At 40.8% G+C, this 24,833-nt stretch overlaps 1 protein-coding gene and 1 long non-coding RNA gene across 4 annotated transcripts in view; both read left to right on the top strand.

The window, feature by feature from the left end:
- The window catches only part of LOC136395112 (uncharacterized), a 123,078-nt gene extending 109,659 nt beyond the window's left edge, over window positions 1-13,419 (top strand). For both annotated transcript variants that reach the window (XR_010749270.1, XR_010749269.1), the window contains exon 5: window positions 11,646-13,419. This is a non-coding gene — a long non-coding RNA (uncharacterized lncRNA). The remainder of the gene's footprint in view (window positions 1-11,645) is intronic.
- A 2,606-nt stretch (window positions 13,420-16,025) lies between these two features.
- On the top strand, window positions 16,026-21,958 carry HMGB1 (high mobility group box 1). 2 transcript variants are annotated; one of them, XM_066369291.1, is made up of 5 exons: window positions 16,026-16,172; window positions 18,093-18,256; window positions 18,461-18,606; window positions 19,093-19,267; window positions 20,317-21,958. In XM_066369291.1, the coding sequence occupies exons 2-5, from the start codon at window positions 18,107-18,109 to the stop codon at window positions 20,491-20,493; spliced, it is 648 nt and encodes a 215-aa protein (XP_066225388.1). In that variant the 5' UTR covers window positions 16,026-16,172; window positions 18,093-18,106; the 3' UTR covers window positions 20,494-21,958. The 2 variants fall into 2 exon arrangements, with proteins under 2 accessions (XP_066225388.1, XP_066225389.1); XM_066369292.1 differs by lacking the exon at window positions 16,026-16,172 and adding an exon at window positions 17,235-17,383.
- The last annotated feature ends 2,875 nt before the right edge of the window (window positions 21,959-24,833 follow it).

Genomic DNA, 24,833 nt, shown 5'->3' with positions numbered 1-24,833 from the left:
ATGTTGCCCTTACCTTTACTATTTATCTTGCTGATAACTGTGTATGTGTGTGTGTGTGTGTGTGTGTGTGTGTTTGGTTTCTTAGACAATGGAGAGAAAGGAAGAGATGAGAGGAAGGGATCCAAATTACATTTAGGACTTTTCTAAGTAAATCAAAGTTTTGTCGGAAAGAGCTCCTTCAGGTGTCTAACATCAGTTCTTTTTCAACTACAAATGAAATGTTAGCCTAGCCCTAGGGCTTGCGACGCTGATATGCATCTATGATACCTCATTTCAGACTCTGAAGACTTTGACTGAGCTGGAATATTGGCTAATGAGTAAGACAGTAGCTTCCCTTCCTTTAGAGCAGTAGTTCTCAAAGTGTGCGCCAGGGTGCACTGGTGCGCCCTAGAAGATTTCCAGGTGCACCCTATGGTATTCCAGAGAAATATGTGCCTGCTGGGGACCAAAAAACCAACAGAGTTTTTGGAGTTTAGATTTTTGGAGGACAGAGGTGTGGGGAATTGGCTGTAAACTGACAGTCTGCCCAATCCCCCACCTCACTTGCCTGATTAGGTTGCAAAAGGCTGTTAAGCTGTGGTGCTGGATTGTTTACACTACCCCCATGTTCCCCTGAAAGACTGGAGGCAAGTTTCTTCTATCCTTTGTTTGGTGTAAAGTTAAGATGATATGTATGGTGGGGGGTTTGGATTGATGATTAAACGTAAGGAATTGTCTCTTGAAACCTTTTATATTTCTATAAAAGAAGAATATGTGGCAATATCTAAAACAGCTTTGAACATTTTACTAAAATTTTCAACATCCTATTTATGTGAATTAGGATTTTCTACCCTCAACACAATTAAGAGTAAAAAGAGAGGAATTCTTCAATGTATTGATGAGGAAATGAGAGTTTGCCTTTCAAATATATGCCCAAACACTGAAGAAATCACTAGGACACATCAGGCTCAGGTTTCTCATAAACACAAGAATAAAAAAACTTAACACATTTGCTCCTGGGACCTGCCGAATTTACTAAATCTTACTAAGAATGTATCTATATATATAAAAAGATAACTTTTTTGTCTTTTTTTTTAACCCCTCTTTTTTACGAATTCTAAAAAGCATAACTCAAAAATTGTAACATAAAAATGTGGGGTTTTTTTGGATTTGTGATACTTAAAAATGTTTTTTAATGTCAGAATAAATTTAATTTTGTCATACTCATTTTGTTTAATTACCATAAAAGCATGCTTGGACTTTGTATTTTTTTGTTTAATATTTTACTTAATTATTATAACATACTTCTCAGAATTTTTTTTTTTTTTTTTTTTTTTTTGCATTTCTCTGAAGCTGGAAACGGGGAGGCAGTCAGACAGACTCCCGCATGCACCCGACCGGGATCCACCCGGCATGCCCACCAGGGGGTGATGCTCTGCCCATCCGGGGCGTCGCTCTGTTGCGACCAGAGCCGCTCTAGCGCCTGGGGCAGAGGCCAAGGAGCCATCCCCAGCGCCCGGGCCAACTTTGCTCCAGTGGAGCCTTGGCTGCAGGAGGGGAAGAGAGAGACAGAGAGGAAGGAGGGGGGGAGGGGTGGAGAAGCAGATGGGCACCTTTCCTGTGTGCCCTGGCCGGGAATCGAACCCGGGACCTCCGCACGCCAGGCCGATGCTCCACCACTGAGCCAACCAGCCAGGGCCACTCAGAAATTTTTATATAGTGCACCTACAATTATTTGTAGGATTTCAAATGCGCCCCGACTTCAAAATTTTGAGAACCACTGCTCTAGAGACTGACTTTGCTCCACACATCTGTCGTTGGATCTTGTACTTCTAAGCTGAAAGATGCAATTGGCATCTCTCTTTAGAAAACTGCAGGTTTTCTGGCCTTGAGCCCTCTCCAAATCTTTCAGCTTTTGGAGATACTCATGTAAATTATTTTTTATAAGTCTTTCTGGATGTAGATAGCATCTAACCCAGGGGTCCCCAAACTTTTTACACAGGGGGCCAGTTCACTGTCCCTCAGACCATTGGAGGGCCAGACTATAAAAAAACTATGAACAAATCCCTATGCACACTGCACAGATCTTATTTTAAAGTAAAAAAAACAAAACGGGAACAAATACAATATTTAAAATAAAGAACAAGTAAATTTAAATCAACCAACTGACCAGTATTTCAATGGGAACTATGCTCCTCTCACTGACCACCAATGAAAGAGGTGCCCCTTCCGGAAGTGCGGCGGGGGCTGGATAAATGGCCTCAGGGGGCCGCATGTGGCCCGCGGGCCGTAGTTTGGGGACCCCTGATCTAACCCTTGCAATTGAGATCCACCAACTTCCTTAGGCATATTTCTCAGATGTTGGACAGACTTGGGGAGAATGTCTGAGTGGAATGCTTTGGCACTGGCTTTCAGTTCTTTACCTTTGCCTTGCCCCTTCTTGGCAGTCTTCTTTCTATTGCTCTAGCAGTTCCTCTTCTAATCTCATTTATATTATTTTTGCTCCATCCCAAAATCCCTCTGAAAAAAAACACAGAGTTCAGTTTTAGCCACTGAAGAATTTACAGCCACATAGAAATGTTCTTGAGTCTTCCAATCATCATTAATAAACACATAGCTTTTGAAGATAATGTGTCACCCTATAATTCTTAGGTCAGGATATAGTTTCTGCCTGTAAAAAAGTTTATATTTCTTTAAGTAAGGTAAGAAAATACAAGAAGAAGGAGATTCAAGAGACTATCTTTTAGAACATAGGCAGGAAACCATAGAGATAGCCTCACAAAATCCATTTTATTGCTTCGGATGAGATTATGAATTTCTTCAGTTACTGTTTCTCCCTGAAGTGTTGAAATAAGTGCCTTTTGATGTCCGGGCTTGAGAAAAGCTTGTTCCCCAAAGCCACTTGGCAAGTATAAACCCCAAGAACGAGGCACTTGAAGTACTGTGTTTGTGGAGCTGAAACTATTGTTGAGAGAGAAGGGGGTAGGGAAGGGAGAAAGGGAAAGAGAGAGAGGAAAACGATGGTATTAGGAACCACAGTCATGACTGAGAAGGACCACACTGCAGGAGAATAGGTCCTTCTTGGAACCTTGCAGGTCAGCCTGTTCTACTTCCCCTGTTTGAGCACTCCTGGCTTCACACGGCCACATCCCCCACACGGAATCTGAGTCCTTTCATGCAAATTCAAACTGACTTCATCTAAATCTAAAACCTAGATTGAATTTGTTGAATTCAACAAGCACATATTCTTGGTGTCAAAGTAAATTTCTACACATGAAGGATGATAACATTTTGGGGGAGTTTAAAAACTTGTGTGATATTTGGTAATATGTAGAAAAAAATAGGTGTTACCCTCAAAAAGCATCTTTGTTGCCACACAAATATAGCCATTTAGAATCCTGGCATTATTGTTTGACTTTAAAGATTTATTTTTAATATTTTATTTATTGGTTGATTTTAGAAAAAGAAGAAGGAAGAGAGAGAGAGAGAGAGAGAGAAATATCACTTGTTGTTCCACTTATTTATGCGTTCATTGGTTGATTCTTGTATATGCCCTGACCGGGAACTGAACCTGTAACCTTGGTGTGTCGGGATGATGCTCTGAACTACCTGGCCAAGGCTAAAGATTTTTCATAATATACACAAATTAAAACATAAATAATTCTAAATTAAAACATAAATAATTTCAAAAGTTTACAGCCTTCTGAACACCTCACACAGTAAAAGGCAAAGGAGAAAAAAATTTAAAACAACCGATCATAAAAACAAAAAACATGTTGCCAGTATCAACTGATTTTGACCAACAGAAACGATAGAATGACCATATGTTTTGCTCCATGTCCCTAAAGTCGGCATAGTAGAAGGTAATTAAATCTATGAAGGGAAAAGAATTCTGGATATAGGGTATTAAAACTGAGTAGAAACAATGTGATAGGTGTGGACAGAAAATTGAACATGACCTTCATGTTCCACTAACATTTATTGAGTACCAGTGATAGGTGAGTGCTGGAGAAACTAGGATGAGAAGATGAGTAAGATAACATAATATGTAATACATTTAGATAGGTTATAAAATGTATAATTATATATTTTTGTTATAATACTATAAAAGTTATTAGAAAGGTACAACCAAAAGCAACAGAATTCAAAAATAAAAGAAAGCCCATCAGTTGAGAATTAATAAAGTTTAGGAAGGTTTTAAAAGACAGGTTGGATTTTAGCAGCAGAGGTGGGGGAAGGACACTACAACCAAAAGAAACAGTGTGACCAGAGCTCGAAGGTAGGACAGGACAAGGTCCAGTTTGATTGGAAATTAGGAGAACGGAGGAGAAGGAAAGCAAAAGAGAAATTTGCCTTATTAGGAATGGCCCTGAGGGCCAGGTCAGGCTATTGTATTGATAGTTAATTTGAAAGGAAATATTGTAATTAAATAGAAATTTTTTCAAAATGGACTTTGGTGCATTAGGAAAATATTAATACTCATTTTTAAAGTAATCTAAAATAAACAGCCAACATTGGTTGATCATTTACAATGTTTGAAGCAATTTACATATTAGGCTCAGCTCTGTTACAAGCTACTTTAGACTCCCAGCTGCCCTCTGTAAAGGTATTTATACATTTTGCAGAAGCAGTGGAGGCTCAGAGAGGTTAATTCACTTTGTCCAAGGTGACACAGCTAGCTAGTGCCAGGGCCATGATTTTAACCTAAGGATTTGGTTCCAAAGTCTCCCTTCTGAACCACAAAATAATAAACACCGGTAGAGAGTTGTGGGCAACAGAAATGGAAAAATAAAATAAATTAAAAGGAAATGATTCAAAATAGTGTGGCATAGATACTATAAAATATGATGTGAGGGAAAAGGAAGAAGAGGGGCCAGACCCCTAGAACTGGAGCCACTGGTTGGCAAGGACAGAAACTGGAAAGAGGTGTGAGTTACAGAGCAAACTGGTGAGCCTGAGGAACTGGGAGGAACTGGGGTCCAGGACAGAGCCTGAGGCTGAAAGGGAATTTGGGTCATTTACATAGAGGTGAAAGTTAAATCTCCATGGGGTGTTGGCTGCCAAAGTCTCTAAGAAAGCCTAGAGAAGCAGAGAGGAGAGGATTCAGGACCAAATTGTGGGAAAAGAAGGAATAGCCATTAAAGAAGACACTTCAGTAGAGATGAGTGGCAAAAGTTTTTAAGCAGGCAGTTATCTGATTCTGATTTGAGTTCTCAGGGCAGTCAGCTTGGAGATGCCTGGTGACATTAGTGCTAGAATAAATATACATGATTTTTATAGATGTTGTATATCTGCTTATAGGGAAGAGTTTCTAGAGTAATGACGTCTGACTTTTTAAAAATGATCTGAATCTTTGAGTCTTCAATTAGCAAATTTCTTCTCTTAAAAAACTGGAGTTTTTCTTTTTATATAAAGAATTGTGTACCTGAAACCGATAAAAATTTTATTAACCACTCAAATAAATTCAGTTTTTTAAAAGTGCCAAAGAAATATTTACTTAAGTCCTTTAGCTATGTACACACACAAATTGGAGTTTTTTGTTTCTAAGTATAGAAGTAATATAAACAGATTATTCAAAACTGAGGAAATATTGAAGAGTATAGGGAGAAAATAGTTACCTTTCACCAGAAGTGAATACTAATAATATTTTTAGTATATTCTTCCAGTCTATTTTGGATTTATTTGAACTTTTTTTTCAAACCAGGGAATCCTTTTGAAACTGTTTTTGTTGTGATAAGGTGTTAGGAATATTTTATTATTTATAACAAATTGATAGTGGCATAATAGTAATCCATCATAAGTATGGACCAAAATTTATTTAACCAAGCCCCTTCATTGAACATCTAGGTTGTTTCAATAGTATTCAGTAGTCGGCAAACCGCAGCTCGTGAGCCACATGTGGTTCTTTGGCCCCTTGAGTGTGTCTCTTCCACAAAATACCACGTGCGGGCACTACCTCGATAAGGAATGTACCTACCTATATAGTTTAAGTTTAAAAAACTTGGCTCTCAAAAGAAATTTCAATCGTTGTACTGTTGATATTTGGTTCTGCTGACTAATGAGTTTGCCCACCACTAGCATAGATAATGCTGTAATTAATATTTAAATATTTGCGTTTTTTTACTTATTTATGATTAGTATTTTCTAACTATTTCCTAAAAATAAAATCACTGGTCAAATGCCATGAACATTCCTAAGCTAAAGTTTGTTTCTGAACATAAGTATCAATTTGCTGGTAGTACTTACTAGGTTAAACTATACTAAATTGTGCTTTTTCCCTCTAGTTCCTTATTTCCATCTTTAGAAGTCAAAAGGACACTTCAAAACAAGGATCAACAGTAACCCTTCAGAAAAGGCCAACATGTTTTTTGTTGTTGTTGATTTTTTAAATTATTATTATTATGAGCAACAGGTGTGGGTTGGCAGTCCTCTTCTATTTAGTCCCACAAACCATTCTGGGTGCTCAGTGTTTTTTTAAACAAAAAGTCCTGGAACCTTGGGAGATGAGGCCATTTTCCCAATGGGTCCACTTCCCACTGACAAAGCTGGGATCGGGAGCGTCCCCCGGGTGAGGAGGTGTCTGCCAAGTCTGCTAGGATTCCCACCCCCCCAGGCCTCAGGATTTGCAGGCATCTTCTTCACATTTCCTGGGTCTCTGAACTAGATTGCTAGTGTTGGTCTGAGGTTCCCCTGGCAGAGCGTGGTACTCTTCTTTCTCTGGAGCAGTCCGGCAGTCTCGGCACCAGCCTCACCGGTTGCTCTGGGGTGCTCTGGTTGCAGGTCCTGAGTGTGGGCACCTCTCCTGACCTGCTCCTCTCCCCAGTCATGCCCAGTTAGCCTGCAGCACCGGTGCTTGTCAGTTAGGGTGGATGTCTCCTTTATTAGGAAATGAGGTGTGTTTACTATAGCTCCAATACAGTGTTTTGCTATCAGCAGGGCCCATTGGTGGGTTTGGAAGTAAATTTGTAATTATAGGGGGAAAAAAATCAAACTCCATCACAGAAGTGGTAGGTATTGCTTCATAAAACTTTTTTCAAATTTTGTATCTGTAACACGTATGGCTCCTATTCTAAAACCTTGACAGTAAGGCTGTAAACTTGTGTGAAACTTCCCATGAGAATATGAGGGATGGGTGAGTGAGAAATGTGATCAGTGTCCATTTTATTAGCAAGGCTAATACCTGGATGGTCATGTGGCTTAGTGGAGAAAGCTAGCTTCAGACTCAGAACAGGGTCAATATTGTTACTCTCTCACTAGCTGTGTGACCTTGAACAACCTCACTGATGTCTCTGAGCCTCCTTAGCATGATTTGTAAAAGAGAGATAAATATCCTGGCCAGAAGGATCACTGTGAGAATTAAATGAAATAATCTATGTAGAGTGCTCAGCACAGAAGAAACACATGATAAATAAAACTTATTTTCTAGACTTTGGTCTGAGCCAGAGACATCCTGTGCAGCACAGCCAGTTTCTCCATTCCTCATCAAGTGTATATGTTACCTCTGTCACCAAAATGGTTCTACTCTCACTCGAGGGACCCCTTCAGTTCAGTTTCCTACTCTGTGTTCTGTTTCCCATGAAAGGAATCTCTGATGGTGAAAAATTCAGAATCACAGGTCATAGTCATGAAATGCTTAGGACCCAATTACAGGAGCCAGGCAGGTGACATAACTGGGTAAGTCCAGTAGAATGGTAGGTGGGGACTGTAGCAAACCACAGAACACATACCCCTTTGATGGAGACAGCCTGTGTTCACTCCACAAGATTGTCACCCTGCCAAAACGTGGATCCAAGCTTATTAGATATAGCCATGATTTTTCAAAAAAAGTGAAATTTCTGAATTTAAATGTGAAAAAAATCCAACTTTTCAAAACACAGTGCTGGCCACATGAAACATCTTTGTGTCACATAAGGCCAGAGGAATGCTGGTTAGTGTGGTCCAGCCTACCATTCATGGCTCAGCTTCCTACAGCCAACCTGGGCTCTCAAGGAAAACCTCCAAAGCCACCCTTGAAAAGTGCTCTTTTAATACATTTTAAGTACAGACTAATAAAGAGGAAGGCCATCATTTTCACGTGGTGTTAAACACCTTGGGCTACAGGAAAGTATTGGGCATAACTGGCAGGTAGGTCGTGTTCTGTCATCTCTTTCTATTTGGTTAATAGAAACCACTCGTAAAACATCTATTCTTTTCTTTAAAAAACAGCTTTATCAAGTTATAATTCACATACATACAATTCAGTGATTTTTTCAGTATATTCACAGGGTTGTGCAACCATTACTATAATTTTAGAAGCCTGATGCCCATTAGCAATCGCTCCCCCTCCTCCTAACTCCCAACTCCTGGAGACTACTAATGTACTTTCTGCTTATAAATAAATGTTTCTATTCTGAACATTTTATCTCTTTGAGTAGTACGAACGTTCATGTACGTTCTCGTGCCTCCTGACCATCCAGAGTATGATTGTACATGTGTAAGGCAACATTAAAAAAAGGCAAATGTATGTTCTTCTTGTTTCCATAAATTGGTTATCAAACAAACATGATTTTAAGTTAATAAAACTATAACTGGAACTAATTTCATTTTTTGAAAAAAAACTCACTCCCAGGTGTCAAGGAGCATGAAAAAAACTTACTACTCAAAGGGTTAAATAAATGGAGCCATAAACTGTGTGGTCTTTTTCTGGCTGTCTTCTTTCACTTAGCATATTTTTAAGGTTCATCAGTGTTGTATAGTGAATCAGCATGTCATTCCTCTCTGTTGTTGGATAACAATCAATCATATAGGCAGAGACCATATTTTATGTATCTACTCATCAGCTGATGGATATTTGGGTTGTTTCCACTTTTTTTTTTTTTTTTTCTGTATTTTTCTGAAGCTGGAAACAGGGATAGACAGTCAGACAGACTCCCGCATGCGCCCGACCGGGATCCACCAGGCACGCCTACCAGGGGGCAATGCTCTGCCCCTCCAGGGTGTCACTCTGTCGCGACCAGAGCCACTCTAGCGCCTGGGGCAGAGGCCAAGGAGCCATCCCCAGCGCCCGGGCCATCTTTGCTCCAGTGGAGCCTCGCTGCGGGAGGGGAAGAGAGAGACAGAGAGGAAGGAGAGGGGGAGGGGTGGAGAAGCAGATGGGCGCTTCTCCTGTGTGCCCTGGCCGGGAATTGAACCTGGGACCTCTGCACGCCAGGCTGACACTCTACCACTGAGCCAACTGGCCAGGGCCCTGTTTCCACTTTTTGACTATCACAAATAATGCCTCTATGAACATTCATGTACATGTTTTTGGGTGGACATGTTTTTGTTTTTCATGGGTACATGTTTAGCAGTGGAGTTGCTGGGTAATTTATAGGGAACTCTATGTTTAAACTTAGAACTGTCAGACTGTTTTCCAGAGTGGCTGATGGTTCCAGCTTCTCCGTATCTTCACCCACACTTGCCATTATCTGTCTTTCTGAGTATAGTCAGTCTTGTAGGGCGGTTGAGATATTTATTTTTAAGGTCTATGTCACTTTTAATAGGACAGCTGAATTTGGTATGTTATGTGATTATTTAGATCAAGACATAAAATAGTGATCTTACCTGACCTGTTTTGGAGCAGTGGATAAAGCAATGACCTAGCACACTGAGGTTGCTGGTTCAAAACTCTGAGGTCACTGGCTCTGAGCATAGGCTTGTCAGCACGGGGTCATTGGCTGAAGCAGAGGAATTATCCACATGATCCCAAAGCTCACCAGCTTGAGCCCAAAGGTGGCTGGCATGAAAAGCCCAAAGTTGCTGGCTTGAGTAAGGGAACACTGGCTTGGCACCAGTCAAGGCACATAAGAGAAACAATCAATGCACAACTAAAGTGACACAACTACGAGCTGATGCTTCTCACCCTCCCTTCCTGTCTCCTTCTCTCACTATCTCTCAAAAAAATTAAAATAGTGGTCTTTTCTGAATTTAGATCATCATTTTATAAAATCTTTTACTAATGACCTTTTCCCTTTCTTATTAAGAAAAAGTCTGATATTTTCCCTTTTCTTAAAGGTCTGATATTTCCTTCTTTTAATACCTTATTTTAAAGATTTTATTTATTCATTTGAGAGAGGAGAGAGAGAGAGAGAAAGGAGAGAGAAAGGGGGAGGAGCAAGAAGCATCAACTCCCATTTGTGCTGTGACCAGGCAAGCCCAGGGTTTCAAACCAGCAACCTCAGCGTTCCAGGTTGATGCTTTATCCACTGCGCCACCTCAGGCCAAGTACTTTTTTCTTACTCACCAGTGAACTAGTCCAATTCTAGAGAAAGTATTGGTATAAAATAGCTTTGTATATTTTCCCTGTCTGTGCCATCAATGCAGCCTGCAGCTGAGGCCGCTGGTTTTCCCACTCGCACACAACATTCAGGCAGAAAACTCGAGCTCAATCACAAGTACTTAAGCTTTTTGAAGTCGAGATGCATTTAAAATCCTACAAATAATTAGGTGCACTATATACAAATTTCTGAGAAATATGTTATAATAATTAAGTCAAATATTAAAGAAAAAAATGTAAAGTCCAAGTATGCTTTTATGGTAATTAAATGAAATAAATATAACAAAATTAAATTTATTCTGACATTAAAAAACATTTTATGTTACATTTTTTGAGTTATGCTTTTTAGAATTCATAAAAAAGAGGGGTTAGAAAATAAAAAAAACAACAAAAAAGTTATCTTTTTATATATATAGATACATTCTTAGTATGATTTAGTAAATTGGGCAGGTCCCAGCACAAGTGTGTTAAGTTTTTTCATTCTTGTGTTTATGAGAAACATAAGCCTGATGTGTCCTAGCAATTTCTTCAATGTTTGGACATATATTTGAAAGGCAAACTCTCATTTCCTCATCAATACATTGAAGAATTCCTCTCTTTTTACTCCTAATTGTGTTGAGTGCAGAAAACCCCCACCATACATATCATCTTAACTTCACACCAAACAAAGGATAGAAGAAATTTGCCTCCAGTCTTTCCGGGGAACATGGGAGGTAGTGTAAACAATCCAGCACCACAGCTTAACAGCCTTTTGCAACCTAATCAGGCAAGTGAGGTGGGGGATTGGGCAGACTGTCAGTTTACAGCCAATTCCCCACACCTCTGTCTTCCAAAAATCTTAACTTCAAAAACCCTGTTGGTTTTTTGGTCCCCAGCAGGCACATATTTCTCTGGAATACCATAGGGTGCACCTGGAAATCTTCTAGGGCACACCAGTGTGCCCTGGCACACACTTTGAGAACCACTGACTTAAGCAGTTCAGGAAGAGGTTCCCCTTCTCCACATACTGACAAAGAGAACACTGCTTCTCCTCCTTCACCTTTGGTGTCTGTCTATTCACTTCTGTAACATCCTTGCAAGTTAGGTAAGGTATCACAGCTCTAAGAGCTGAGGAAACTGAGCACAGACCCTAGTGGCTATCAGAGGCCCATGTGTGGTGAATGGGATGAGGGTGGGGGGTTGGAACTCAGTGTAGGCCAGCCTTCACAAACCTGTGTGCTTTCTTTTCCTGAATTCCTCCCTCCTTTATTTTCAGCAACTGCTCCTCCCCCCCCCCAAAAAAAAAAGAAAAAGAAAAGAAAGAAAGAATAAACGTTTTAAGTATGGTTGCCTTCTTCATACATTTTGGTTTATTGTTTTCTATCTTTTTCAGAAACTGACCTTGTTCAAGAAGGCGAAACAAGAGGCTTCATATAGCTGAACTTTAGGATTCATTGCAATGGGAGAAATCAATATCCTTCAGCCAAAGACGTGCAACCCCTCATCTGTGTTTTATGTTTTCTTTTTACATTAGAGTTAAGTTTCAAAGGCCTGTTGGAAGCAACCTTTGGGCAGACGTTCTGGCAGTTTTTGTGATAAATTCTATTTGGCTTGCTATAGTTCACTGTGTCCAACAAGGAGTAACCTTGACCTAGTTGGGAACTGGTAAATACCAAAAATTTTAGTATTTATCTATATTTGAGCTCCCTTTGAGCCTCTCAATTTCATCTTCCTCTTTTTTTAAAAGTTTATTGGTTTTAGAGAGAGAGGAAAGGGAGTAGAGAGAGAGTGTGTGAAAAAATGGGAGAGAGAGAGGAAGAATATTAATTTGTTGTTCCTTATTTATGAATTCATTGGTTGATTCAGTCCCTACGAGGACTGAACCTGCAACCTTGGCAAGCTGGCACTACACTCTAACCAATTGAGCACCTGGCCAGGGTTCATTATCCTCTTTTTAAGTTATAAGAATGAGGTGTAATTGGCATCTATCTTCAATCTTAGTATCCTAACATTTACTTATTAATTATTATTCTATTTTCTAACGTTCTGATTTAGAGACCCAAATGTTTGTCTCCAAAGATGGAAGAGGAAGATTAAAACAATAATTTTTAGTAAGCACTCTTTCAGCTATTAATTCATTTATTCAACAGATTTTATTTAGTGCCTGCTATAGGCCAGGCACTCCGCTAGGTGTTTGGGAAACAAAGGTAAGATAGAGTTCTTGCCTGTAAGGGGCACAGTGCAGAGGGACAAGTAGACACATGACTAGATAGTTACAATTGTGAGCCCAGTAATTAATATACAAAATACTATAGGATGGGATCACAGAAGACAGGCACTTCACCTACCCCAGAGGAGATCAAGCAGGCTTCAGGAAGAACATAAACCATATTAATGAAGATCTGTAATTCATTTGGCTAAACTGGGCATGGGAGAGGGTGTTCAGGTTTCTTTTCTTTTTTTCTTTTACTTTTTATGAGTTTATTTGAGCCAAACTGGCGACATATGCCGGGAGCAAGATCTTAAATGCTTTCTGTTTAGGCTTTTTGAATTAGACAAATCTGTATTTGGGATAAAACATCCAATAACATATATTTGGTAAAATATATGCCAAATTTGTAGCTAATGATTTATTTTCAAGAAGGACAGGGTCTAATATAAATAAGAAAACATCAAGGTTGTAGGACTAGAGCTAGAAGTTGTTGGGCTTATTTAAAAGTTTCCTTCCTTTTTATCCTCTTGATTTTGAGAGAGAGAAGGGGTGGGGGGGGAGGAAGAGAAAGAAAAGCACCTATCATGGGTGTCATATAAAGCAGTGGTCCCCAACCTTTTTTTGGGCACGGATCGGTTTAATGTCAGAAAATATTTTCACAGACTGGCCTTTAGGGTGGGACGGATAAATGTATCACGTGACCGAGACTAGCATCAAGAGTGAGTCTTAGACGGATGTAACAGAGGGAATCTGGTCATTTTTAAAAAAATAAAACATCATTCAGACTTAAATATAAGGTCTACCAGAAAGTTCTGTCCGTTTTTGGGATAAAACAAAATACAAATTTTTCTTACTGTCAATAAATTTTATTAAATAATATAATTGCCATTATTATTAATGATTTCTTGCCAGCATGAGGGCAATTTGTATATTCCATTTTTGAAAAATGTTTTATCTTTTGATGCGAAAAATTGAACTAGTGCTTGTTTGATATCTTCTTCATTTTTGAGTTTTTTGCCCTTCAAAAAATTTTGTAAGGACAAAAACAAGTGGTAGTCTGAGGATGCTAAGTCCGGGGAATATGGTGGATGCGACAGACATGATTCTATAGCATTTCTTCCTTGCTGAAATTTGTAAAAATTACAGTGGCATAAATGAACTTTATCAGTAGCCATGGGTACACTATCGCTTCACACATAAGACTAACGTGAATCAACTTTGTTTTAGTTAATTTGCTTCGTCAGTATGTATACATTAAGTGATAAAAATAGAGAGGCACACATGCGCCAAATAAACATGTGCTTACGTGTCGAAACTTGTTGTGATAGAAACGGACAGAACTTTCCGGTAGACCTTATATAAATAAAACGGAAATAATGTAAGTTATTTATTCTTTCTCTGCGGACCGGTACCAAATGGCCCATGGACCGGTACTGGTCCGCAGCCTGGGGATTGGGGACCGCTGATATAAAGTGTTAATTGGTGTGTCATGAATATTTTGTAATATGGGCATTGAAATGGCAAAACATATCGCTTCTCGGCCTTTTGGCTAAGATCAAGTGAAATGGCAAAACAGAATTGAAATAAATATCTAGATTCAAATAAAGCGTGATTACTAAAGTGGATAAAAGTAAATACATGTGAAAATAACAATATAAAAGTGTAAAAAGTAGTCATCTAAAATTAACTGAGTGTGCATTATACTATTTTATGTATTCTTTAAGATTATATATTATATACTTTTTCATGTGCATGTGTTCTGTATTATCTGTTCATCAAGACTCTAACTCCTGAGACCAATCATGTATACAAAAAGGTATAAACATTAAAATCATAGGTCAAGAAAGGTTATCTAAGCTGATTCTCAAACACCTGAATAACGTAGAGTGAATACATTAGGTTATGGATGCTTATAGTGGATATAAGAAATAAAAAGATCATAATAAAGTGATTAACTTTGATCTATTACAGCAATTTTCAACCACAAGAATTTTTAAAACATGCAATACTGGACTACTTAGTCAGGGGCACTGACCTCTTTTCCCTTAGATTGTCAAATAAAAAAAATGACAACAGCCAACGGAACAATGGCCATCAGGTGTGAATTAATCAAAATTATCTCTATTTTTTTGTTAGATGTAATATATTTTTGGTGTGCTGCAGTTTCACTAATTAGTTTATTTGTGCCATGAGATGAAAAGGATTGAAAATTATTCATCAATTACATTAGGGGGAGTTGGCTGGTGGATTTAAAAGTGTATAATCATAGCATTGGAGGGGTGAAAAGGGAGAAGTCTGTTATAACTGAATATGAGTGTGTTCTGCTCAGGCTAAGGAGAGCTAGATAACAGTTTCATAAAGCATTAATATATGTGTATGGTCTTCAGCTGTTTGGTCCATACAGCTAACACATTTTCTTTACAGACATAATAAATGTGTCTATTACTACCAGCCAGCTTGGTAAACTAGAAGAAAGTACAGCCTGTGGATTTGGGTATAGAACTCCGTTCCTTCATCTAGTCCTTCAGGTAACCATATCCCTACAGTTTCTGTAATCCTAGAGCAGGTACATGGATGCACTAAGTGGTGTGATGGGAGGGGGAGATAGCATCACAAGGATTCGTTTGATTATAACAGTAATCCACACCAAGTCAAATAAAATAGCCAAACAGTTAAAAACGTAGTCTTTAATGAATTTGTTAATTCTAGCAGGCCCTCGCAAACATTTCCTGCCGGAGTGCCCCATATCAAAAAGAAATAGCTGTGCTTTAATTACAAGGAATAATTATTCGATTTCCAGGAAGTTAAGACAGTGCTTTGTATTTAAATAAAAAGTTCTAAACACGCTGTGAAACTCGATCAAACCAACAAAAGGGGTGAAACCGAATGCCTGTGCAGCGAGTCAGAATTTCAGCTGCTCAGCAAGCCTGACGTTACGGCTTAGAAGCCCAGAAAGGGGGCATTTTAAAACCGGCCGACCGGATCATGTCACTTTCTTATACGAAAAGCTCTACCTTTGCAGAGATCTAGTGTAATGCAACCACATGCTGTCGAGGGGCCCCAATCTTGCTGCCTTCAACCCTCTGCACTGGTAGGAACCCAGGTTTTCAGGGCACGGGACCTCAGACTGTTTCCCTCACTTTTGAGGGTCTGTTGAAATTCTGGGGTCTCTTTTCTCAACGTCTTTGCAAGTGAGTTTGCGGTAGGGGGGGAGGCATGTGGGTGTCTGTTTTGCTTGAGGAGTTCGAGACTCTCGTGGAGAAGTCAGGCCCGCGCCGCTCCGGCGGCCGCTCCGGCGTGGGGCCGGCTCGGGATAGACACAGGCACACACACCATAGAGCTCGCTTTCCCGTAGCAGCTGCTGCCTCTGCCTCTGCCTCTCCCGCCTCAGCCTCCTTGCCCGGCATCCACACACATTCAGATTTGCGCGCTGTTTCAATCCTTGATGACGTGTCCCCGGAGACAGCCAATAGCCGACGGGCTCTGGTCAGGACAATGGGAGGGAGCGGGCCAATGAGCGAGTCCCGTGAGTTGGCGGTAGCCAATAGGAGGCGCGCTGGCTGGAGAGTAATGTTACAGAGCGGAGAGAGTGAGGAGGCTGCGTCTGGCTCCCGCTCTCACAGCCATTGCAGTACATTGAGCTCCATAGAGACAGCGCCGGGGCAAGTCGAGCCGGACGGGCACTGGGCGACTCTGTGCTCGCTGAGGGTGAGTCCCGGGCGGCACGGCAGCGGGGAGGGCACCTCCGGCAGCGCCCGGGCCGCGCGGCAGCGGGATCCGGCGGCCGGGAGCGGCGGGTCGGGATCCACACAAAGGCGGATGAGGGGGGACGAGGGGGGGAAACTGCGCACGGAGCGAGCCCGGGGCGCCGAGCCCTGCCCCGCGCCGGACCCCGCTCCCGGTCCCGCTCGCCGAGCGCCGCAGCCCCGCGCCCGCGCCGCCCGCCCGCTGGCGTCCGCGCTGACTGCTGCAAAAAAAATTTTTTTTTTACTAAAAACATTTTTAATGTGTTTTCAGCCTTTGGGCCGAGCGTTCGGCGGGGGGCGGCGGGGCCGTGGCGGTTGAGCGGGCGGCGGCGCCTCCCCGGGCTGCATCGGCCGCCGCAGAGCCGGGCGCGGGCGGGCGCGGTGGGCCCGGCGGCCTGCGCCCGGGCGGCGGCGGCGGCGGGGGGAGCGGCGCCCTGCGCCCGCTGGAATATGGCTGACTCGCCCGGCGCTGCCGGCGGGGAGAAAACAAGGCGGCGAGCGGGCGGGGGAGCGGGGCGCGCAGTTTGGAGGCAACTTTTTTTTTTCCTCGCCCCGCTCCCAGCCCCGCGATCCCCGTGCGGGGGTGGCGGGCGCGCGGGCCGCGGAGGGAGACGGGCGCGGCGGCGGCTGCGGACGGGCGGGGGAGGGGCGGGGAGGGAGGAGGGAGGGTCCGGCGCGCGCCCCCCGCCCCTCCCCCGGCCGCAATGGCCGAGCGTGCGCCGGAGCGCGCCGCGCACCCGCCCGCGCGCGCGCGCTCTCTCTCTCTCTCTCTCTCTCTCTCTCTCTCTCTCTCTCTCACACACACACACACACACACACACACACACACTCTTATACACGCGTGCGCACACACACACATACACACACACACACACAAAGGGAAGGAGCCATGTTCGCGCTCGCCCTCGCGGCGGCGCAGGCGGGGAAGACGCGCAGCGGCCATTCCGTGCGCTCCGGGCCGGCGGCCGCGGGCGGAGCCAGCCCCCATTTCGAGCGGGGCTTCTCTCTCGGCGAGCCCGACAAAATGGGGGCGGCGGGCGCACGTGGCGGCCCCGAGCCCGCGTCGCCCCCGGACTCCTGGTGCCGAGTGGCGGGAAGGTGCGCGGAGCCTGGGCGCCGGGAGCCCGCTCCGCCCGGCCCAACATGCATGGATAAAAAAATCCCCGTTTGGAGGTGGGGGCAGCCTGAGCTGTGAGCAGGAGTGGCTTTTGTCCCTCGTCCTTGTTTACTCGAGAAACTTCAGACGGGACGTGTTTGTTCAGAACTGAGAGACATCTCGGGCCAGCCCGTAGGAAACAGGCTGCCCCGCGGTGCGGTGGTGCCGTGCCCACCCCGCCGCCTCCCCAGCCCGGGTCCGAGCCGGGCGGCCTGCCCGCCCACTCGTCCCAGCAAAGTTTGTGCCTAGCGAATGTTTTTCAAGTAATGGCTAAACTTGAATGGTGTAGGCCCGTTATTGGGAAGGGCCTGCTTACTGTAACTTAGGCTCCTACATGTTTATTCCTTAGGTCGTTCAAATCCACAAGTCAGCACTTTAGTTTTCTGGCATTTGGTTTTGTTGGTTTTAAATGGTCTTTTTACATTTAAAAAGAATCTAAATGGCCGTTTAATTATTTACGGACTAATGAGTAACAGGCACTATATGCGCATACCATTGTGTCTAGACTTTTTGAGATCCCACCGAAGAACCGTTTTCTGCTTGACATTGCCTCTACTAGGAATTGGCTATTACTACCATTTCTTGGTTTGATATTGTAGGAGGTTGATGTCATTCCTGTGTTAAATAACCAGTGTCTTAGTTTTCATACACTCCGAGAAGTTAAAGTGCTCTTAAATTAAATGTCTTAGTTTCATTGCTAATATTGAACATTTATCCTCTTTTTAGAAAAGTAATCAAACATGGGCAAAGGAGATCCTAAGAAGCCGAGAGGCAAAATGTCATCATATGCTTTCTTTGTGCAAACTTGCCGGGAGGAGCACAAGAAGAAGCACCCAGATGCTTCAGTCAACTTCTCAGAGTTTTCTAAGAAGTGCTCAGAGAGGTGGAAGGTAAGAGCTTCAAACATACAAAAAGAAAGTCAACACCAAAAGAGAATTTTAAAGAAATCTTCCATGTTTGTATAATATGAGTGATAATGTTAGAACAGGCTACTTAATAGCTAAGGACACTGGTTTTATTCGTTTTAATGTTTCTAAGGAAAATTTATTAAAATTCTGTCTCTGACTTTACGTTTACAAATAATTCTTTCATAGACCATGTCTGCTAAAGAGAAAGGAAAATTTGAAGACATGGCAAAGGCGGACAAGGCCCGTTATGAAAGAGAAATGAAAACTTATATCCCCCCTAAAGGGGAAACAAAAAAGAAGTTCAAGGATCCCAATGCACCCAAAAGGCCTCCGTAAGTATCTTGACATTTTTCTTTAAATACGTGTTTTGCAGCAAGAATCAGAAGTTCAGCAAGCCACCTGTGGGTTTGGAGTGTATAATAAAAGTTTGTTAGCGAATAGTGGCTCACATTGGTATATTTAAGTATTGTAAGTAAAATTCCTGTGGGATAGTAGTTTAGCCAGACCATTTGAATTTGACATTTGCTTTTCTTCACCTCGTATATTTCCAAATGTAGTTTTGAGTCTTTTCTCAAATATTTATCTGAAATAACTTATATAATTTGCAGAATGTTGTTTTGGAGCTCTAAAATAATCAGTAGTGTGTTTAGTGTCGTGAGTTAAATAATTGTAACTCAGAGTTTGGTTATGAAGGATGATTAGCATCCTATGACATTTGCCACCCTATCCACTTAATACTAGAAATTAGAAGCAGTTTTTGTCAGTACAACACATTTGAGAGTAAACTAAAAATTCTAAAATGAAATTTGTCGTTGTAGTTCGGCCTTTTTCTTGTTTTGTTCTGAGTATCGCCCAAAAGTCAAAGGAGAGCACCCTGGCCTGTCCATTGGTGACGTTGCAAAGAAGCTGGGAGAGATGTGGAATAACACTGCTGCAGACGACAAGCAGCCTTACGAGAAGAAGGCTGCTAAGCTGAAGGAGAAATACGAAAAGGTAAGGAGTTCAGATTTGCCTGTTGTGATGCTGAAAGGGTACACAGGTGTTGAGTAATTATACTTGGTACCTCACCTTAATTGTGTATTTTCATAGGAATTTCTAAACGTTTGGGGTGTAGTGCAGTTTTCAGTATTACAGTTACACTCAGTATGTCACTGGCTATATAGTCTTAAGTCCTTTTCTCTCTTTCAAATTATATAGTATACCAAGTCACATTATGAATGTTCTTTTACTTTATATAATTTGACCTGGTCAAAGGCCATACATTTAAGCTGGGTTTGTTATTTCCCAAAGTCCAAATCGATGAAAATTTTGATAGGTACTTTGAGTCAGATTAGTTATCTTAAATGGTCAGGCACGCAATATAAAAATAGGCTGGACAAAGTAATATAGATTGTGTTTTCATAAACATCCTAAAACGTTTATGTTCTCTCCCTTAGATAACCCAAAAAACTTAGTTTTAAGTTAAAAAGTTAAAGTTCGTATAATAAATTGATGTGAAGACTATAACCTCTATACTTTGAATTGAAATACTAAATTTTAGCTTATTAAGTTAATTTGGGAAAATGTATTCATTTCTCTGTTTCTTTACCTAATTGCATGCTTACTTTGGCAAATTACTTCTTTTTAAGACAATTTCTGACTATGGATTAGAGTCTGACAATATGAACCTGTAGAATGCTTTTTTATATTCAGAAGGTGGCAGTGTCTACCCTTTAATCAAAGCTCTCCATTCTAGTTTCGATAAACGAAAGGTAGGATGTGGTGAATAATTTTACTTAAGTGATGCATAACATGGCAAATACTAGACCGTGTCATTCCATGAACTATGGAATATTTATTACAATCATCTCATAGTATTTTTAGATGCATTTTTTCAGAGTCCTGGGTTTTTTTGTGGAGCCGGCATGAGCCTTCAGATATGTGGTGTTTTAGCATAACTAGGATCTTGATTTTTCATAAAATTTTGCCATGTTACTTTTATTTCTTTCCTTACTGAACTGTATTATCTTTCCTGCCAATTTCTCCTGCCCTTATTTTGGAAGGATATCGCTGCATACCGAGCTAAAGGAAAGCCTGATGTGGCTAAAAAGGGAGTTGTCAAGGCTGAAAAAAGCAAGAAAAAGAAGGAAGAGGAGGAAGACGAGGAAGATGAAGAGGATGAGGAAGAGGAGGAAGAGGAAGAAGATGAAGATGAAGAAGAGGATGATGATGATGAATAAGTTGGTTCTAGCGCAGTTTTTTTTCTTGTCTATAAAGCATTTAACCCCCCTGTACACAACTCACTCCTTTTAAAGAAAAAAATTGAAATGTAAGGCTGTGTAAGATTTGTTTTTAAACTGTACAGTGTCTTTTTTTGTATAGTTAACACACTACCGAATGTGTCTTTAGATAGCCCTGTCCTGGTGGTATTTTCAATAGCCACTAACCTTGCCTGGTACAGTATGGGGGTTGTAAATTGGCATGGAAATTTAAAGCAGGTTCTTCTTGGTGCACAGCACAAATTAGTTATATATGGGGATGGTAGTATTTTCATTTTCAGTTGTCTCTGATGCAGCTTATAGGAAATAATTGTTCTGTTAACCGAATACCACTCTGTAATTGCAAAAAAAAAAAGTTGCAGCTGTTTTGTTGACATTCTGAATGCTTCTAAGTAAATACAATTTTTTTATTAGTATTGTTGTCCTTTTCATAGGTCTGAAATTTTTCTTTTTGAGGGGAAGCTAGTTGTGCTTTTGCCCACTTTGGATCATTATGATTTATTACAATGTTTATCTTTTCATATAGTTAGCTGATAAAAAGCTTTTGTCTACATACCCTGCATATCTGTGATGAGGGGTAATAAGAGTTGACTTGAGACCGTTTTCATCCATAGCTGAAAGTCTAAAATCATCAACAGTGGATAGCAAGTTTCACATAGCCCAGTTACATTTACAAAGTGAGAAGTGACCACTCAACTCAATAGCATGGGATTATTAGAATCAAACATTTTGAAAGTCTGTCCTTGAAGGACTAATAGAAAAGTATGTTCTAATCTTTACATTGAGAACTCGACGTCTTTTTTTTTAAGCTTCCATTACCATGTAATGGCAGTTATATTTGCAGTTCCCACGTTAAGACCTGAGATTGTACTCCCAAAAGCGTGAGCTTAAAATACAAGACTGGCACACAGGCTCTGAAAAACAGTGCTGGCTTTAAATGTCTTCTCCTATTTTAATATGGATTGCTTAGGAAACTTGACTAAAGGTATTTTTAATTAAATGGGCCAACTTTTAAAGTATGCCACATTTAAAGTCGATATTTTCCAAAATATGGTTTGCCCCTTTATCAGTCAAATAGACATGAGGGAAGAAGACACTTAAACTTGGTATCACAGTATGAGTTGTCCAATTTATTTAAATTTGACTTCATAAAATTCAAAATTTATTATTAGGGTCATGTTTATTTGCTTAGCCATTTAGGAAACAATTTGGCAATTTTGTGGTTTTTGACATCATTCTCTTACAGTGCCAGTGTTTTAAAATAGTGTTCTTGTAATTTTACACGCTTTTGTGATGGAGTGCTGTTTTGTTATATAATTTTGACTTGGATCTTTCCATTTGCATTTGTTTATGTAATTTCAGGAGGAATACTGAACATCTGAGTCCTGGATGATACTAATAAACTAATAATTACAGAGGTTTTAAATATTAGTTAAATGGCTTTCACTTAAGATTTCAAGAATTTGTTATGTACATATTTTAATCTTGTTTCTGACAACTAGCAACACTTTAAATGTGGACTGACTGGCAATTTTTTTTCTCAAAAATACTTTATGCTTATAAGTAGGTTAATGGGCTGGTAGAAAAAAAAATAGGTTTTTGTAAAACATTCCAAGCAGTCTCAGAGGATGGTGATTATAAATGTAAAAACCAGTTTTCTAAGCCAAATGAGAACCTCAAAAGAAAGGCTGACATCGTGTCCAAGTTTATTCAAATTTGTAGAAGAAATCTGCGTCTTGGATTTACGTGAAGGTTTCTGCTATGGCTGCAAAACTACATTTTCATTATAAGTTGAAAACTTGACTTCAAGGAAACAAATTTGAGTGGGTATGTCATGAATACTTTTAAGATGTTGAGAATCTGAACAAAGTGTGAAAAGTTAATTGGCTTCAGATCTTAACAGGAAGGAATGGACAGAACCCCCCCTTTGAAAACTTCATTAGTGATTCAACAGTAACCCCTAGAACTTGGGTGTCTAAAACTAGAAGAAGGTGGGAGGTAATTTAGATGATTTAGTGTTAAACTGAATGGATTTTTAATGTTTTAAGATAATGTTTAGGAATAGTTTCAGCACGGGTATAAAGATGCTCTTAACATAAAAGATTAAATGGTATAAATTTTAGTATTAAATTTTCTGCATTTTTAAAAATCAGTATACCGATTGAAACTTACATAATAGTTTCCTCACTTCAGTGGACAGGTTGAGAACTATTGTTGAGTAGTTGTAATCTGATCAAGATGTTGATGAAAAATCTTTTGAGTCCCATGTGTCACGGGTAAGAATTAAGAGATGAATGTGTAGTCATTCAAGTATTTCCCCCACTGATGAGGGAATTGTAAATACTGCTCAGAAGTTAGAGATTTATGAATGAAAATTGTGGTCAGCTCCTCTGGCACCATATAACCTGTGACAAAAGCTTAGATCTAGGTCGCTTTGGTGCAGCACACCTGAGAAGGCCTTTATCAGCTCTTTATCAGCCAGGCACTTTGTGTGTGATAGTAGCACTGCAAGTTTGCACAAATCAAATACATCTTAAACCTTGGAATTAACTCACTTGAGTATGAATCACTGGCTAGTAAATAGGCTGTTTCATTAATAAGGAGTGTGGTAAGTTATTTTAAACGTTCTCTCATATTTGAGCTTTTGGTGTTTTCAATTATTTTTTTAACTATTTAAGAGTCAAAACTATTTGAATATCTAGGCAACAGAAGATTCAAGTTGGTTTTGTCCTCTTCCAAGCAAAGATAACAGCGATGTTAACACTTGCTATAATTTGGGAAATTCCCTGGGTCTGAGCCAAGTTTTTCCCTGGAGTAAAAAGGCGAAGTATTTCCCTAGGACTGCTGCAGTTTAGTGGTACACTAGAAATAACAGAATGACACAAGCACAATTTATGCCACAATCCAGCAATGTGTAACACCCGTTTTCTAATGACTTTCGATCTGAAATGTATCTACCCAGAGGCGTGTCTGTTGGTTGGAACCTTCCACATAGTAAAAGGGAAGTAATATGGGTCTGGAATAATGGGAATTATGTCACCTATGCCAGTAGGTGACAGGAATGGTAGGTGAGGGTTGGGTGTGAGAACTGAAAGCCAGTAGTGATCAGCAAGTCTGAGGACGGACGTTGCAGAGGTCCTTGTAAATGATGAAGTACATATTTTTATTTTCTCTAGTCACAATTCAGACATGTAACATTCCATAGTATGCCCCACTGTCCATTTTCTATTTTTTACTAACTGCAGTGAACTTCAGTATGTTTTTCTTAGGCACATTTAGGTCTTTAGGTACCTTTGAGTAGAATTGCTGAGTCAAGATTCCTGTGTTTACAACTTTGGCAGATACTAACAAATTGACCCCCCAAAAGCTATACTTCCTATAAAGCATATTAGCAATGATTTTTATGATAAATCAAGATTTTTGCTGTTTATTCTTAGGCTCCATGAAATAACTATAAATTTTTAAAAGGTGTGAAATTAAAATACTGAAATGTGGCACTGGCCAGTTGGTTCAGTAGTAAGGCGTCAACCTGGCTGGTGGATGGCCTGGGTTTGATTCCCAGTCGGCACAGGAGAAACAACCATTTGCTTCCCTACCCCTCCCCTTCCCCATCTTTCTCTCTCCTGCAGCCATGGCTCGATTGGTTCAGCTCATTGGCCTTGGAGCCTCGCCCTCAGGCGTTAAACAGCTCCTTTGCTAGCATGGCCCCAGATAGGCAGAGCATCGGCCCCAGACAGGTTGCCGAGTGGGTCCCAGTCAAGGCGCATGCGGGAGTCTGTCTATCTCTCCTCTCACTTGGAAAAAAAGAAAAAAAAAAATACTGAAATGTTTTCATTTGTCTAGAGCTGTCCAAATACAAGAAGATAAATCAGAAGTGAAAGACCTTGGCTATTTAAACTACTGAACAAATAATTTATCTAAAAAGTTATTGCAATATTTAAGTAATTCATAGTGTGAAAATAAACTTCCTTCTTAATTTGACATCCTATGTCAGTGGTTCTCAAAGTGTGTGCCAGGGCGCACTGGTGCACCCTAGAAGATTTCCAGATGTGCCCTATGGTAGTCCAGAGAAATATGTGCCTGTTGGGGACCAAAAACCAACAGGGTTTTTGGAGTTTAGATTTTTGGAGGACAGAGTTGTGGGGAATTGGCTGTAAACTAACAGTCCGCCCAACCCCCCACCTCACTTGCCTGATTAGGTTGCAAAAAGCTGTTAAGCTGTGGTGCTGGATTGTTTACACTACCCCCATGTTCTCTGAAAGACTGGAGGCAAGTTTCTTCTATTCTTTGGTGTAAATTAA

This window comes from Saccopteryx leptura, chromosome 2 (assembly GCF_036850995.1).
Source record: "Saccopteryx leptura isolate mSacLep1 chromosome 2, mSacLep1_pri_phased_curated, whole genome shotgun sequence".
Classification (NCBI taxonomy): Eukaryota; Metazoa; Chordata; class Mammalia; order Chiroptera; family Emballonuridae; genus Saccopteryx; species Saccopteryx leptura.
Note: the sequence above shows the minus strand (reverse complement) of the source record. Positions and strands in the feature narration are given on the sequence as shown.

Bases quoted from the DNA above. Each gene is read 5' to 3' on its own strand.
- HMGB1 (XM_066369291.1), top strand. From the start codon at position 18,107: ATGGGCAAAGGAGATCCTAAGAAGCCGAGAGGCAAAATGTCATCATAT. The intron at 18,607-19,092 runs GTAAGTATCTTG...TTGTCGTTGTAG, and splicing joins AATGCACCCAAAAGGCCTCC to TTCGGCCTTTTTCTTGTTTT. The intron at 19,268-20,316 runs GTAAGGAGTTCA...TTATTTTGGAAG, and splicing joins TGAAGGAGAAATACGAAAAG to GATATCGCTGCATACCGAGC.